Source organism: Myotis lucifugus, unplaced genomic scaffold, assembly GCF_000147115.1.
Source record: "Myotis lucifugus unplaced genomic scaffold, Myoluc2.0 scaffold_14, whole genome shotgun sequence".
Classification (NCBI taxonomy): Eukaryota; Metazoa; Chordata; class Mammalia; order Chiroptera; family Vespertilionidae; genus Myotis; species Myotis lucifugus.
The window spans coordinates 11,168,747-11,186,540 of record NW_005871062.1 but is presented as its reverse complement, the minus strand read 5'-3'; the positions used below and the strand labels follow the sequence as shown (position 1 = coordinate 11,186,540).

At 43.1% G+C, this 17,794-nt stretch overlaps 1 protein-coding gene across 1 annotated transcript in view; it reads right to left on the bottom strand.

The window, feature by feature from the left end:
- Positions 1 to 17,794, bottom strand: part of KLHL6 (kelch like family member 6) — a 46,999-nt gene that overhangs the window by 13,803 nt on the left and 15,402 nt on the right. The window contains exon 2 of the mRNA XM_006084868.3: positions 15,839 to 16,004. Coding sequence (XP_006084930.1) covers positions 15,839 to 16,004 — 166 coding nt within the window. The remainder of the gene's footprint in view (positions 1 to 15,838; positions 16,005 to 17,794) is intronic.

The window sequence follows — 17,794 nt, the reverse complement described above, 5'->3', positions numbered from 1 at the left end:
AGTTTCCTCAAAAAATTAAAAATGGAACTCCCATTTGACCCAGTGTTCCCACTTCCAGGAATATAGCCCAAGAAACTAGAAACACCAATCAGAAAGGATATATGCACCCCTGTGTTCATAGCAGCGCAATTTACAATTGCTAAGATTTGGAAACAGCCTAAGTGCCCATCAGCAGATGAGTGGATTAGAAAACAGTGGTACATCTACACAATGGAATACTGTGCTGCTGTAAAAAAGAAAGAACTCTTACCATTTGCAACAGCATGGATGGACCTGGAGAGCATTATGCTAAGCAATATAAGCCAGTCAGAGAAAGATAAATATCACATGATCTCACTCATTTGTGGAATATAATGAACATAAACTGATGAACAAAAATAGATCCGGAGTCATAGAAGCATTGAACAGACCGTCAAACCTCAGAGGGAAGGCAGGGGAGGGTGGAAGTGGGGAGGGTAAGTAATCAACCAAAGAACTTGTATGTGTCCAGATAAGCATAACCAATGGACACAGACACTAGGCGGGTGAGGGCATGTGCTGTGGGGCGGGAGCGGCCAGGGAGAGGTCAATGGGAGAAAAAGGAGCCATATGTAATACTTTCAACAATAAGACTTTAAATTCAAAAAAAAAAAAAAAGGAAATACTGCCTGGCCACTGTGGCTCAATGGTTGAGCATCGACCTATGGACCAGGAGGTTACCATTCGATTGCCAGTCAGGGCTCATGCCTGGGTTGTGGGCTTGATCCCCAGTTGGGGATGTGCAGGTAACAGCCAATCAGTGATTCTGTCTCTTCATTGATGTTTCTCTCTCTCACTCTCCCTCTCCCTTCCTCTCTGAAATCAATAAAAATATATTTTTTTAAAAGGAAATATGGTTGACTCTTGAAGAATGAAAGGAAGTGGGGTGCTGACCTTCTACATAAATGAAAATCCATGTACAACTAACATATAGGGGAAAGAGGAACATGTCAAATGACAGACACCATGGGAAGATCAGCAGAATCCAGACCGTGGGAAACTCTACAATTTCTTCATCAAATATATCACAAGGGGAACGTGGGGAGGGGAGGAAGAGCCTGAGGATGAAAAGAGATCTAAGAAACACATCAAACTTTGGCAAAGTAGGGACCTTATTTGGACCCTGATTTAAAACAAAATAATTTTAAAAGTCAGAAATGTGTGCAGTGACTAATATTTGGTGATATGAAGCAATTATTATAATTTTAAGTGTAATAATGGTATGGCTATGTTTAAAGAAGCATCTTTCCTTTTAGAGATAATTACTGAAACTCTTGCAGATAAAATAAAAAAGCACTTCACAAAATCACATGTACATTATGATCCTAACTCTGATAAAAGATGTATAGAATATAGGCCTAGAAAAAAAGACTGAAGGATAATATTAACAGTTGTCAATCTCTCTGTGTATCAGATACCATAGGACTCATTATGCTGCAGTAACAAACAACCCCCAAATATCAGGGGCTTACAACAATACATGTTATTTCTCACTCATATTGCATGTCCTTCACTGGGCTCTTCATTCCAAGACCCAAAACTTTGCAAAAGTCCTTAACTAAAGTAGGCCAGTCTTGTGACAGGAGAAAAAGGATGGCTCTTAGCACTTTTGCTCAGAGGTGGTGCATGCCATTCATTCCCACTTACACTGGGCTGACCAGGATAAGTCTTGTGGCAAAATTTGTTGTCAAGGAAACAGTAATCCTCCCACAGAAACTGGTCCCATAGCAATGAACAGTGAATGTGCTATATAAATAAGGCACCCCACTTGATAATAAGACTATGAGAATTTTTAAATTTTGTTTACTTATATACTTTTTATTGTATTTTTTTAATCCTCACCCAAACAGTGAGGATATTTTTTCCATTGATTTTTAGAGCGGAAGGCGGGGGAGAGAGGGAGAGAGAAACATCGATGTGAGAGAGACACATCAATTGGTTGCCTCCCACACTCACCCTGACTTGGGGCAGGGAGGTACGTGCCCTTGATTAGGAATTGAACCCTCAACCCTCTGGTGTGCAGGCCAGCACTCTAACCACTAAGCAATGCTGGCCAGGGCTATTTATATACTTTTTAAATCTTCCAACATGAATAAATAACACCATTGCAATAAAAATTAATTTGTAAAATTGATTGGTTTTTGTGACTTATTTTTCAATTATCGTCATCCTCATAACATGAGCCCCATGTGTATATATAGACTTTTACAGCTTACAGAGCACTGTCATGTGCGTTATGTTATTTTAATATTCATTTTACAAATGAGGTGTCTCAAATGCATCAGTTCATTCCTATTCATTGCTCTCTGGAACTTACTTTGAACAAGTCCAAGCTCCTATCTCCCCTCCTGTCCACTGGGCCCCTTATAAGGTCAAGTTCTCAATGTTCTTGAGTTGATCAAGTAGCAGAAGATTGGAAAAAGGGAGACACCCAGGGAGGGCTGGTCTGAAGATAGGTGGGAGTATAGACGGGCAGCCTGCCGAGAAGACAGCTCTAGTGGCAGGAGCTGGGGTGGCAGGGTTGTGGGCCAGAGGATGGGGGTGGGCACAGGACTTAGAGTGGACTATGTTGACTTAGGTTTTGCCCTTCACTCCAGAGCAATCTAAGGATACACACCCCTGGTTGTTTGGGTCATTTCCAATGACAAAATATTGTCTTTCCACATCACATCACATTTTCCAATTGTCGGTTTAGAAAGCACTGACTGAGGGTCAATGCAATGTTGAAGAAAGTCTGAATTCTGCTACAAACCACCCTGTCTGCTGGTCCCAACCACCTGCAGATCTGCTCCTCGCATGAGCAACTGTGGAAACGGTTGAGACTGAGAATTCTAACACCTGTTCAGTTGTTCGCAGATTTTCAGTTCAAAGAGTAAAAATACACAACTGAGACCAAGCCTCACTGAGCCCTCAGAACATGTAACCAGAGCCCTTTGTGGCCCGGCCCACAGAGACGTCGCTGGGGGCTGGAAGGGAACTCACTTATGTGGTAGCCTCCAGAGCAAAACAGCAGGTACACCAGGCCAGAGTTTGCGTGAGAAGAAGATGATGTGAAAGCCAAATCAATTTTCTAAATATGTAGACTATGTCTGAGAGGCCACCTAAGAACCTGGGAACAGCGGTTGCCTCTGGGGAGTGGACCTGGTGTCTGGGTTCAGGGTAAAGAGAAAGAATTACTTTTCACTGTTTACCTTTTTGTACCCCCTCAAATTATGTGCCATGAGGAGGAATTCTCTATTTAAAATAAAGTCACTTTCTCATGAGTAGAGAAAACACTAGAAGGGAACACATCAAAATGCTAACAGTGGTTATTTCAAATGTACCTTTGGGAAGTTATCAATTTGTTTTTTAGACTTTTCGGTATAGACCAAGTTTTCTACATTGAGCATGAGCTTGCTTTTAAAATCAGAAATAAATACTCGAAAGACTTGTATGCATGCATATAAGCATAACCAATGGATACAAGCCACTGGGGGGTAGGGGAGGCCGGGGGAATGTCAAGGGTGGAGGGGAGGAGACATATGTAATACTCTTTGTAATACTTTATAGTATTAAAACAATTAAATAAATAAATAAATAAATAAACATATTAATGTCCAACAACAACAAAAAAAGAAATACTGTCTTGCAATTCTCAAGTACACATTGAGATAATAAAATCTAAGAAAAATAATATAGAGAACCTACAACGCGCGAACCCCTTTATCATAAGTAGCTCGCTCACCCTCACAACAACACTATAAAGTAGACAGTTATTACCATTCCTGTCTCATAGATGAGAAAAGCAGATTCAGAAAAGTTAAGTCATTTCCTGAGAGATTTGTAAATAATAACAAGTAGAGCTAAAACTTGAAACTGTCTTATCTGGTTCCAGAAATGCATGTTTTTACATTATTTCAAGCTGCCTCCAGTCAACTAGTGTGTGCACAGGACGGCAGCTTTGCAGATGCCAAACATCATAAATGTGCACCCCTCTCCGGAGAGCTCAGCTGATCTAATCTGCCCAGATTCGGGAAGGGCTGGCCGACAAGATGCCGGTTCCTGCCCCTGCTTGATCACTATTGATGAGCAAAGAAGAAAACCAGGAGGGAGAATCGAATCAAGTACCGAAGTTCGCATTTGTAAGAAGCTTTGATCTAAATGTGTCTCTCCCCACTCAGAACCGTGCATTCATCGTTCATCCACATGTTCATTTCCCAAATGTGTACTGAGCACCTATATGCTAGGCTCTCAGCTAGTGCTGGGGGGACAGCGGTGAGCGGAGAGAGACACCCGTGCCTGTGCTCACCGGAGCTGACAGACCAGTGGGAGGCGTGAGCAGGAATCCAATAATCACACAGGTGTGAAGTTACTGCTGTGATAAATGTCCAGCGACTCCACTGCCTGAAACTGAAGCAAGTCCTACTTCTACCTCCAGCGTACACACTCTGGCTCTAAGCTGTCACCCAGACTCTCCCTGCTGGAACCCCTCCACACTCAGACCTGTCTACTCCCTTCTCCAAACATCCCTAAGCTTACCTATCCCCGTGGCTTTCTGTGTTCATGGCATTCCCTCGGCCTCGACCAGCTTCTCCCACATCACTAGTGGCTAAAATCCTGTTCTCCTCAAATGGGCAAGTTTGATCCAGAGTCCTACACACACACACAAAAGGACTCAGAATAACTTCCCTCTTAAAGGAGAGAACCTTTAAAATTACCTCAAAAGGAGGAAGAAATGAGTAGCATAACCATCACCTCATCTACACAGGGTGTTTTCTTCATTCGGGGTTAAATCCAGGACCAGTGGGTGGGCTCCAGCGAGTCTCTGAACCCCTCACAAACATTGGTTTGCACATGTGCCGTTTTTCTGGGAACTGAGTTTGCAGGAAACACTGTGAGTTGCTCTCTAGTATCCATCCACCTGAGCACAAAGCCGACACAAGAGGGAGAGCCAGGCTGAGAATGGACCAGAGAGTCTTACACAGACTGTGCTTGAAGCCTTCCCTGCCTCTGGACATTTTTAATGCTGGGTCAATACTTGTTTAAGAAGAAAGAAGGAGAATAGAAGGAAAGGGAAGTGCTGGGGGGGAGTGAGGAGAAAACCCACCTATTCATGAAGTTCCTTCTCAGAAGCCACTCTTCCTTCATCATTTCTCCCAACCTGGAGTCAATTCCTCCCTCCTCTGTGCTCCACGGGCACCGCACCCACCCTCTTGTGGAGCACCCATTACAGTCCTGCCTGCACTGTGGTCAAGCATCGCAAGGGCAGGCTCGGGGCTATACTTATGTTTTTCCTTCCAGCATCACCTAGAACAAACTCTGGCAAAAGAAGGGAAAGGGGGGAAGGACAGAAAGAGGAAGAAAATATTTTGCAGATGCCTACTATGTACAAAGATCTGCGGTAGAGACTTTCCCACCCATTATTTTACTGAGTGAATAAACTGTACTTATTACCTAATGTATTTTAGCAAGTAATAACGAGACAGACATTAGTGTCACCATTTGTACAGAGACTGAAATAGAGGGTTCCGAGTTAAGTGTGTTGCCCAAGGTCACACAGCTGGCAGCAGGTAGAGATGATCTGAGACCAGCTAGCTAACTTCACCCGGGGCATTACCCTGGCTGTGACTGTGACATTGTTGAGCGAACATAATTCCAGGAGAGTCTGAAGAGGCCTTATGAGGACAAGGATGAGTGGGGATCTCCAAGTTGCCTACGTTCCCCCCCAAAATATGCCTCCATAAGCACTTTTAAAGGTGAGGGGTGTAAAGCAGCTTCATGTGATCCTAAACCAGTGGCTGGGAAGCTGCTGATACACAGGGCAGTCAAGGGGACAAGAAATTGGTCTGTTTAAAAAAAAATAATATTTTTGTTGTTTTGCTTCTTCATATTCAAGATTGTTTAAGACTTTAGGGCATATTTTCTGTCTCAGCCTGTCCCAGTGGCACATGAACTTGTTTGTTAAAGCTGAGCAATGACAGCTAATGGCAACAGACAACCAACTTCCTGTTTGGGGAACATGTGAGCATAAGGTTACAGCCAGGCACCTGACCCTCAAACAAGGAGACTAAAAATACAATCAAAGAAAACCACTTGAGACATGGCTGCAGTTCCCGTGAGAAGTGTCTGCCTCAACGAGAATGCACCCCTGCCCTCTTCACCACCCCTCGTCTGCTTCCCTTCGTGCTCTCCACAATGGGGATCCTCAGGGCTCATCAGTGGAATTCCACCTCTCCCCAGAGGTTCCTTCAAATCCACTCCAGAATAACTGAAGTCCTCTTCTGGTCCAAACCGTGTGTAAAGACATTGATATTCTTACCCTTGAACCCCAACAAATCAGTGTATGTGAAGGGTTTGTAAGCTGAATTTTAATAAAATTCAAATGTACTTGAAAGTGTTTCTGAATTCATTGTAAATTTTTTTGTCACCATTTTTCTTCTCAGGCAATAGATACTAAAAGTAAAGCTATTCTCCTGTCAGTTCTGTGTTGGTGTTAAAGAGGAATCTTCATATGTAAAAATTGTAAATTACCACTTATCCTAATCTTCCATCCTTTATCCTGGCCTTTCCCTCTCTCTCAGGTGGTGCACCCACCTCAGACTCTGTCAGGATGTGCTCCCCCACACCTTACATGCCCTCTGCTCCCTTAAGACTTTCAACCCTTGGTCTAGACTTGGCTGAGAGGTCTGTGGTTCCTGGAAGCTGTATAGGGTAGGTAGGAAAGGCAGAAGCTAAGACCTGCAAATGGTCCACTCACTAAGGTGGGGCTGGTGCTGAGGGACTGAGGCAACTGCAGAGGTGAAGTGACCCAGAATAGGAATCAGAGGGAAAGAAAAGGGGGCAGTGCCGCAGGGTGTAGCAACATGGATTTTCGTTACAACTAAAACTGCCCCATCCCACTTCCCGAATTCCACAACCTCTGGGCAGCACCAGGCATCCCAGGCCTACTCACCAGGGAAGGATGGTGGGGTAGACAACAGAAGACAACTTCAACTTTGAATTTCTAAATACACTTGCAGAACTTATACTACAAAAATAGTTTGAAACATCAATTAGTGGTAATATCTGGGCCCTTTGAGTTTCAAAAGCCAGAATCCTAAGTTATAAAGTTTATGCCAAAACAGTAGAAGTAGCAGTGTGGAAGATAATGTAAGTCAGCTTTTCCCACATGGGAGGAGTTAACAATTCCCAGACCCGGATGAGAGGGGAGAAAGAGTCTAGTAATAGAGTGAGAAACAGGTGTGTGTCCCTGACATGCTGTCCTGCCTCCCAACTCGGGCCAAAATTCCAGAGTTAGGGGGATGCTAAAAGCCCCTGAAGGCTGTGGATCTCAGGATAAAAGAATGTACGTCTCCACTGCTGAGATGAATCAGAAATGCAGCAGTACCACATAGCAGCAGCAGAAGAGAAACTGGAGTGTGCTGTTTCTAGACAAAGGAGGCCTGTGGTAGTCGCTCCAGATTAGCACAGGAGAGTAAATGGAAGTTCCTTGGGTGTCCCTGAGAGGGGCTCAGAAGTAGCTGAGAGGATTGGCAGACCCGAAGAAGCCTTACAAAAGGACAAGGAGAATACCAAGTGATCAATAAGGACTGATGGCCAGAACCAGGTGGGACTAAGGACTTTCCGTTGAAGCCAATGGGGAAGGGGTCAATGACCAGAGACTGATGGGAACACAGATACTCCAGCATGAACCAATAATAGAAATGACCATTAAGCCTGGGCCAAATGCCTCTTTCTATGCTGTCCTGGCACTATGGAAATGCCCCCGGAAATACAGAAGCGACCCGAATCCTGGACTGATTGAGTTTTCTGGAAGTGAGATGTCATTAAGTTAACTACAATTTCTGCTGCTGGTACAATGGGAAGCTCAGGATAAAGATTAAATTCAATGTTAGAAAAATAATGGGTTAAATCACACTTTTTTGCATACCTGAGTTTTGTAGCCTAAGAGTTAGACCCTCTGCACTAACTAGAACTCAAGAACAATATGAAATTCGAAAACAGGCTAAGCTCGTCCATGGCGACAGAGGCTAGAGCAGTAGTTCCCCTTGGGGAGTCCTGCTTGGGGGAGGCACAAGAGAGCGATCTGGGAGGCCAGAATGTTCTAGATCGGGGTGGTGGTTACATGATTGTACACACGTGTAAAAAAATCATCAAACTGTGCACTTAGATGTCTGCATTTTATTGAATGTAAGTTATATCTAAAAATAAAAAGAAGCAAACATGGAGATCAAACACAGAAACGTAAAGTTAACAGAGACATTGTGGGCAGCAGTAGGTTCACTGTTCCCCAGAGGGAATCGGGCCTGAAGGGTAGCAGCTGTGCCAGTCGTGCCTCCTGACATGACACACTCCCACCGAGCACCACCGGTTCCCACTGGGCAGCCCTCTCTGAAGGCCCCACTGCCTTCAGGATCGTGGCTTGTCTCAGGCCTCGCCCTGAGGGGTGGTTTGCACAGTGGGGAACACACAGGCTACACGTCAGCAGACAGGAGTTTACTCAGGCTCTTATCTCACTGGCCATGAAACCTGGAGCACTTACTTAATATTGCTGAATCCTACTTCCCTCACCCAGAGATTGGAGGTAAAAATACCTACCTCGGGTTACATAAGATAGTATAGGCAAAATAGTTGTCACATAGTGAATGCTCTAAAAGGGCAACTGTCACTGCTCTGGGGACTGAGAGTAACCCTAGTTGCTCAACACTCACAGTCGCCACACAGCAACAGCGTTGGTTGACAAAGTGTGTGTGGGAGAGGGTGCATCAGATGGGCAACAGGTTAATTCTATCTTGATGATGGTTAAGAAATAGTTGGGCTGGTTTCTTGCCTAAATTAACTGGCTATTCCAATGTTCATAAATCTAGGTGTCCCTGTCAATGACAAGAGAAGTTCATCTGTATCTTACAGTAATGGGACCTACTTTTTGCTAGGTGCTTGGCACTTAGTTGGTACTTAAAAATGAAGCAATTATTAGTATTACCCTGTGGACTACTTCCTCCTCTACTCACCCATGACATTTCCAAGAGCCAGGATTGGCTTCTTAGTGTCCTCTTACCAGTAAAGGAGGTAAGGTAATTTTTGTTGGGGTCTTGATTAGTTTCTGAGGTTGTCTTCAGCTAGTAATGAATAAGAGCAGCACATGTATTCATTGACTCAACAAATATTTATGTACTGTATTCTCGGTATCGAGGAAGCCAAGAAGCCAACACAGGCCATTGGCCACTGACCACATGGCTTCCTCATCCATATAGGTTTCACCACCATTCATCCTGTCATCAGCAAAAGAAATATGAAAATAAGCAATGCCAGGACCTTCACCAAAATCTCCACAAACTGCTACCATGATGAAAATTATGTCCCCACTTCAGAGGGTGTTGTGGAGGCACCACATGGGGCTTCTCAGGCCCAGGCCAGGTAACCAGGCTCCCACTCCAGCATCCCTCTTTCTTTTCTCATGTTGGCCCTTGGGACTCAGCCTGATCTCCTTTTTTCTTCTAAGCTCCTTCTTCTAACCAGCTGCTCTGTATCTTAGGGATCCTTCTACCCCAAGACTAAATGTAAGCTGAGTGTGGTCTCCCTGACATCACATCTTCTTGCTGCCCTGCAAATAAGCTCAAGAGCCCTTATTGTTTTATGAGGGTTTTTATAATATTTTTAATTGATTTGAGAGAGAGTGAGAGAGAGAGAGAGAGAGAGAGAGGGAGAGAGAGAGAGAGAAACATCGTTGTGAGAGAGAGAAACATGGATCGGCTGCCTCCTGCATGTGTCCCAACCAGGGATCAAACCTGAAACCCTGGTAAGTGCCCTGACCTGGAATTGAACCCACAGCCCTTTGGTGTATGGGACAAACATTCCAATCAACTGAGCTACACCAGCCAGGGCTCATTTTTTTAATGAGTTTTTAATAGTAAACTTGGCAAAGTTCCCCAAGATTGAAAATGTTTTTACCAAGTTTTTATAGTCATTGTCCCAGGTCTATAGTTTCTGACTACCTTGCTTATTTGGGACTCATAAGCCTGAAGGTCCAGTTAAAGCAAGGAGGCCCTTTGCTTCCCTGAAGCCTTGTTGGGTGACGTTTATCTCACAATCCCTGCCTCAAATGTGAACAGGGCACTTTGCCCTTTCCTCTTAAGCAGTGGTTCTCAACCTTCTGGCCCTTTAAATACAGTTCCTCATGTGACCCAACCATAAAATTATTTTCGTTGCTACTTCATAACTGTAATGTTGCTACTGTTATGAATCATAATGTAAATATCTGATATGCAGGATAGTAAATAGGCGACCCCCGTGAAAGGGTCGTTCGACCGCCAAAGGGGTCGCGACCCACAAGTTGAGAACCGCTGCTCTTAGGGCTTCTCTTACTTTTACCTTTCCAAAAGCTACTTAGAGAAAATACATTTCTCCCCATAGTTGGCCAATACATTATGGTCAGATTACTGGAAAAATTCCTCTAGTGGACAGCTCATTCAGTACCTGCCACACTCTATCCTCCTAAAAGCTAGATACTGCCCCACCCCTGCCATAGCTGATTGGCCCAAGGCCCCTGACCCAAGGACCATCCGTCTGTTAACAGGCCAGCAACTCATGACGTTGTCTCGTATGAAAGCTCTTTTCAAACAGCAAAAGTGGTGATTGGCTGGGTCAACAGACTTCTCTCTCTCTCTGGATGGGAGAGAAGCAATCAATGCATAACAGAAAGAGGCCTGAAAAGAGAAGCAGAAAATGAGGGAGAGGCTGAGTCACATCAAAGATACGAAAGTTAAGAAACCTTTACTCCTGGATGGGTGGAGAACACCAAGATAATTGGGACTCCCATGGATTTCAGCTTCTGTGGATGTTCTAAAATGACAAGATAAAATGCCAACTCTAACACACTTTTCTCTACCTGTAATTCTGGGTTACTGAAACTACAGCACAGTCCAGTTCATTGTACTATTCATGTATCATGTGAATGTGATAAAATAAAACTTTAAATAATGGTTTCTTATCATCCTAATTCAGGAAAAAAACAAAGATCTAGGGGTGGCTTAGAGAAATGTCTCCATAGTTCAGTGTCAGCTTATTTTATCCCAGGCAAAAAAGCTGTCCAAAGTAAGGTAAAAATTAACTCACAAATGATGGGAAGAAACCTCTATTTAATATCTATTACATATCAGGTACTTTACAAATATCACCTCATTTAATCCAAATAATATCTCTCCCTGATAAGGTAGCTATTCTTATCATCCTAACTTTACAAATGAGAAAATGAGGCTTAAAAAATCTAAGTAACTTGTCCACAGCCACACAGCAAATAAGTGACTAAATAGGAATTTAAACCCAGGTTCTTATCACCGAAACCCATGTTCTTTCCACTCTGCCACTCTGTCTTATAAGAAACTATTACAGATAACAGCATATTTCATGTCTAAAGAGACCCCAGCAACATTATATAGCCATTGCAAGAACAGGCAGCTCTACACATACTGACCTGTAACAGTCTCCAAAATATACTGTGAAGCCAAAAAAAACCACCAAGATGCAAAACCAAGTATATAGTCTGCTAACATTTGTATTTCAAAAATGGAGGCAATGAGTAAGAGTGATCTGCACATGTATACTGGTATGTGTGTGGAATAAAAAGGACAGTAAGACTGCAAACAGTGAAGAAATGTTTCACTGTCTCCCCTTTTGTGTCTCTGAATTTGGAACGGAGATATGTTTTATCCATCCAAAAATAAATAAATTTTTAAAACCACAAAGTGATTTCAACAACCTAGGAACTTCTATCCCTTATGGTACCGTCAAGTATGAAAATATTCCCAGTTTTCTATGGCTGAGACTTCAAAGCAAAGTCTAGAAGCAAGAGAAATCAGAAAGTGGGTTAACTAGATATCCAGAAGCGCACAGCATTCTTCTTATATTTTCATAAAAATTAACACTTATAAGAAAATGAAAAAATGGCCGCAGAGAGAAATTTATCATTTTTTGCCTGGAAAGTGAACAAGATTTGGAAAGATCTGAGGTGGAGGATTACCAGAAACGGGAAATCAACAATAAACAGATCTTGCTCTGTCTCTCATCTGTCTCTGTCCTCCCCTCCCACCTTGCTCATTAAATCTAAACTCTCCACTGAAGCTCACCACTTGGGAGAAAATGAAAAGAAGAGGAAGAAGACAAAGAAGAAAAAACAACTTTATACCAAAATAATTTCCAGATATAGAAAAGATTTAAATATCAAAGCTATAGATAAAACAAAACTAAATGAAATTATAAGTGATTAAATATATAGTCAAGCAACGGGGAAGATCTTTTTAAACATGCACACCAATGGCACAAATCATCAAGTAAATGATTAATAGATTCAACTCAACACCAGTTTTAAACTTTTCTACATAAAAAGCTATAACTAAAATTATGAGTTAAATGACCAATGGAAAATATTTGCAATGTTATTATGAAAGATTACAGTGTTTACTACCTAAAGAGCTCTCATAGCCTCTTGAAAAACTATCCAAAACTGAAAGGAGAACAAGAAACAGAAGCATAAACTCCATCTTCAATGAAACCAGGAGAAACAGTAACCCCAAACCACAGACTATGAAGACTGGTGAGTGACTTTGCTGAGAGGACCAATAGAGGAACCAATTTGTCCCTCAGAACCCAAAAAAGCAGGGATATTAAAGTCCCAAGGAGCCAGAAAGGGTAGGTGGGGGCTGATAAAAGGGTGTCAGTTTAAGAAGTTAAGCCTCCTGGTCCTTCTCCTCACCTCTTGCAGTCTAACAACTCCCACTCTCCCTCCCCCTGGACAAGAAGAGTTATCCTCAGGAGAAACCACATCAGAGAGGTTCCAGACTCAGGAATACCAGAAACATCTGACTTAACATAAGGAGGTTAAGTAAAAATTTGCACATACAGCCACCCTTACACACCCAGTCAAGAGCATATGTAGCTAACGTATATCCCCTAGGCAGGAGAATGAAAATCCTTATCTGGAGAAAATGAACAATCCTAGAGCAGTTCAACAGATAGTGACATTTAGGGATCTCCAATTTAAAAAACTGGCAGGTCACCTGATAACCCTGGTAAAACTCTCTAGTCTACCAGCCTCCCATCCTGCTTCATGTGCACTGAGCTTCAAACCAGCATGTTAAGGCTTCAGTCTTAAAGATGAACAGCCAAGGATCAAATCATCAAAAGGATATTTGAAGAAACCCTCTGTAGTGGTTGAATGGTGCCCCCTCCCCCGCCTCAAAAAATATGTACATGTCATAGTCTCCAAAACCTATAAATATTGCCTTATATGGCAAAATAGTATGATTAAGTTGAGGAAGTTAGGAGGAGTTTATCTGGTGGCGTCAAAATGCAATCACATGTATCTTTATAAAATATAGACACACAAAAGAGAAGACACGCAGAAGAGGAGAAGGCAATGGGACTATGAATGCAGAGATTCGAGTGGTGTGGCCACAATGAAGGGAGGCCAGCAGCCAGAAGAAACTGGAAGAGGCAAAGAACAGATTCTCCCCTAGAGTCTCCAAAAGGAGTATAGCCCTGCTGACCCCTTGATTTTAAACGTCTGGCCTCCAGAACAGTGAGAGAATAAATTTCTATTGTTTTAAGGCACCCAGTTTGTGATAATTTGTTATGGTAGCAACATAACAGAAAATTGATACACCCTCTAAGGTGAAAGTTGGAGACCTAAGCAAGCAAGCTGCCATATTGTTTCAAAATAGGAGGGGATTGTAGGTAATTTTACATTCTTTTTGTTTGTATGCATTTCTGATTTTTCTGAAATGAGTTTTAATGTTATTGCAATTTAAAATTATTAAAAACTGCATTTGAGGGGAAAAAATCTATCTCCTTAGTCTATCATCATACAGGAACTCCTTTCAACCAGTGGGAAAACAGGAGACCTGGTTACTAGCCCCAACTTTGTCACTCAAGGCATATAGTAAGTGCTCAAAAAATTTGTATTCATTGAGCATCTATTTTGGTGTCAGATGCTATACTTGAAGCCACAAATGCTATTACTATTATTATTGTCAGTGTTACCTGTCCATCTTTGGATGTCAGCAATTCTCTCTGGGCCCTAGGAAAGGAGATTAGCATGAAGATGACAATGGCAGCTGTGGCTGGATTGAATAATGGTGAGTGGGGTGATTCTGCTCAAGGTTATTGGCCATTTGGAGGGAACCTTCTATTAAAATTACCTTTTAATAGAAGGTTCAGAAAAAGCATAAAAGCTGTACTAGCTAGAGGCCTCTCCATGACATGGGAGGAATTTCCCCCAAGTCAGATTGTTGGGGTGTTGGGTGGAGGCAATGAGGTGAGGGTACTGAGCGTCAAGTTGCTGAACTCCTCCTCCACAGAACGAGGGGTGTTTTCCTAACAATCAGAGTGTGTAAGCAGGTAAGGATAGAGAACAGGTGAGGGACTGAGGATGTGGGTAGTAAAGAACTTGGAGATACCACCAGGTAAGGTGTGACCAGCCTTGCTGGAAGTAATTTTCTCTGTATCTTTAAATAAGACAATAAAATTGGCTGCACTGCAGCAAGCCATTCCTCAGAATTCGTCAGTGCTGTTTCAAGGCTGGTTTTGCTCCCTCTTTCCCCTCTTTCTTCCTTGCTGGTCTTCATAAGCCCTGCACAGCCCCAGCCTCACCCAAGATAACCCCACTGCCCATGGTCTTGACCCTGGACTCCTCATTCCTTCCCTTCCCAGACTTTGTTTTCTGTTCCCCTCAATTGCTGACCTAGTGATGATCCAAGAGGATGTCACCACCTAAAGTCCCAAACCATGGACAAGACCTGACCTGGCCTTTCCCTGGATTTATCATAAAAATCATCTTCAGCCCTAGCCAGTTTGGCTCAGTGGATAGAGCGTCAGCCAAAGAGTCCCGGTTTGATTCCAGTCAAGAGCATGTACCACGGATACAGGCTCCTCCTCTGCCCGGGCCCTGGGTGCAGGAGGCCACCAATCAATGTGTTTCTCTCACTTCAATGTTTCTCTCTGTCTTTCCCTCTCTCTTCCACTCTCTCTAAAAATCAATGGTAAAATATCCTCGGGTGAGGATTTAAAAAATCATCTTCAGTGAGATGATCTCTGTTGTAATCCAATGGAACCAAGTTCAAAGTGTAATCTTAGACCTAGGCAAAGTTGGTTACCTGGGGATAGGAGCCCTGTGATAATTGTGGATACAATTGACATCATCTATAGGTCTAATTATTCTGTGAATTAAATATATTAATCCAATCATAAAATTGTATTGAAACAAACATAGCCAAATGCCAATAATGAAACTTAATTCTGAGGGTTCTCTATCTCATCTTCTTTTATACCCCTCATGAGAGGTGCTCTTCTTTCACACCCACCACAAAGTGCTGACCAGTCAGGGTTCTGCTTTCCCCAGAATCTACACACTCCTCCTCAAGAGGCTGCATGGTGTGGTGGCAAGCGTGTGGCCTATGGACTCAGAGAGCCCAGGGCTCAAATCCTAGCCTTGTCACTTATCCTCAATTTGTCTTACTTTCCCCACCCAACAAGTTGTGCTAAGGCTTAGAAGTTAAGTATATGAACTGGTGACTTCAGGGCCTGGCTCCAATTGGGCTTCTGTAAATTATAGGCATTGATCCTGGAGTCAGGAACCGAGTGTAGGTATTAGACACCAAGCTCCCCTGGTTTCATTGCATGAAGGAGTCACTGCCTCATCTCACCAAAGAGGCATCTTCTGACTTTCAAGTAAGCACAAGCCCAGCTAATTATGCGTGTGTGTCCCAGGTACAGGTCTGGAAGCCAGTCCAGGCAGGCCTCTGGGGAAACATGCAGAAGAGAGCACTGGGCCTGCTTGTTCACTCACCTGGAAGAGGTTAGCCGCTTCCAGGACCCGCTGGACGTTCTGCTTGGTGATCAGCGCCTTGCTGGTGTAGGTGTAGTCCAGGAGAGTGTGCATGGTCTCAGCATCGACTCCTTTGATAATGATCCTCTTCTCATACTTTTCCTTTAAGTCATTGCAGAACATGGCCCTGGAGGAGAGACATGAGAATGTGAGTCCCACTGCAACCCTTGGTTCCAGGACTTTAAAGCCCCCCCTTCAGACCTGTCTGCCCCATGGAACAGATAAACAAAGTCATGCGGGTGGGATCCTAATCTAATAGGATTGGTGTCATTATCCAAAGAGGAAGAGAGACCAAAACTCTCTCTCTGCCATGTGAGCACGCAGTGGGCATCCATCAGCCAGGATGGGAGTCTTCACAGAAACAGACCATGCTGGCTGGCACCATGACCTTGGACTCCTAGCCTCTAAAATTATGAGAACAGGTGCCACTATCTTCCAGCCACATGGCTGAAATGGGAGGGTCCCAAAGTGGAGCCCTGGTGATGGAATGTACGTCCCAAAACTGGAAATCACTCATCAGTTCAAATTACTTGACTAGCCTACTTTTGAACCTTTTATTTTAGTTAATGAGATCTTCTCCCTCGGGTTCCCTCTGTCCTTCTTCCTCCATCCTTATCAACAATAATCCCCTACCCTTCTCTTCTCCCTCCTCTTCTCTCTTTCCTTCCCTCTTTCTTTCTTTTGCTCCCTTTTATTATTATTATTTTTTTAATCCTCACCCAAGGATTTTTCCATTGATTTTTAGAGAGAGTGGAAGAGAGAGGGAAAGACAGAGAGAAACATTGATGTGAGAGAAACACATCGGTTGGTTGCCTCCTGCACGAGCCCCGACCAGGGCCCAGGCCAGGGAGGAGCCTACAACTGAGGTACACGTCCTTGATGGGACCCTTTGATCCACAGGCTGATGCTCTATCCACTGAGCCAAAGCAGCTAGGGCTTTCCTTTCTCCTCACAGACTATGATAATATGAAAAAAAAAGAGCAGATGTGAATTCTGAAATGTTAACAAACCCCAGCCTGGAACCAGAGGTGCGGTGGTGTCATTTGGACCAATGGCCACTCTCTTCAGCCATAAATCCTCTTGGCCAGAGGGGCACAGAGCTGTCTACAGAAGCACACACCTTTTAAAGTGATGTCACGAAGGACTTACCTTGCTGCCTCCTGATTCCATAAAGAACCCTGCCATCAAAGCAACCACATAATTCCTTCCCAGCCAGCTCAACCTGTCTTCCCGGGAGGCACTGGACAAGCTCACTCCCCAAGCCTCCTCTGTTTGAGTTTGTAGAGCAGCGTGGCCCAATAGAAACATAATGAGAGCCATATGTGCCATTTTAAATTTTCCAGTAATTTTATATTTTTAAGTAAAAAGAAGTAAAATTAATTTTAATAGCCTTTATTTAATATACCTCAAATATTATCATTTCAACATGCGATATTTTTAAATTATTAATGAGATAATTTACATTCTTTTTTTCATACTAAGTCTTCAAAATCCTTCATGTATATTTTATTCTTAAAATACATCTCAATTCAGACCAGCCATGACACAAATGCTTAGTGGCCACATGTGACTAGTGGCTACAGTATTACATGGTGCAGCTGTAGAGCATCAATCCTGAACTCTGGGGTTGAGACACCCGGATCTGCAATCATGTCAGAGGGCAAAGTGAATGTCACCCGCATGAATGCCATGTACATGAATATATGAGAAACAGGACATTTAGCAGGAAAGGGTGGGCAGTGATGATGAGGTCAAATGAAGGGTCTTATCACTGAGGCAACATGTCACCAGAGTCCCACCAAGGTGAAATTTAGAAATGCTAATTCACCTAGATTGTGGTTTTAAGATTAGTGAAAGTTGAATTTCATTGAATGTGTATAATCTCAAACATTCCAATGAAAACTGGAAGTCTAATAG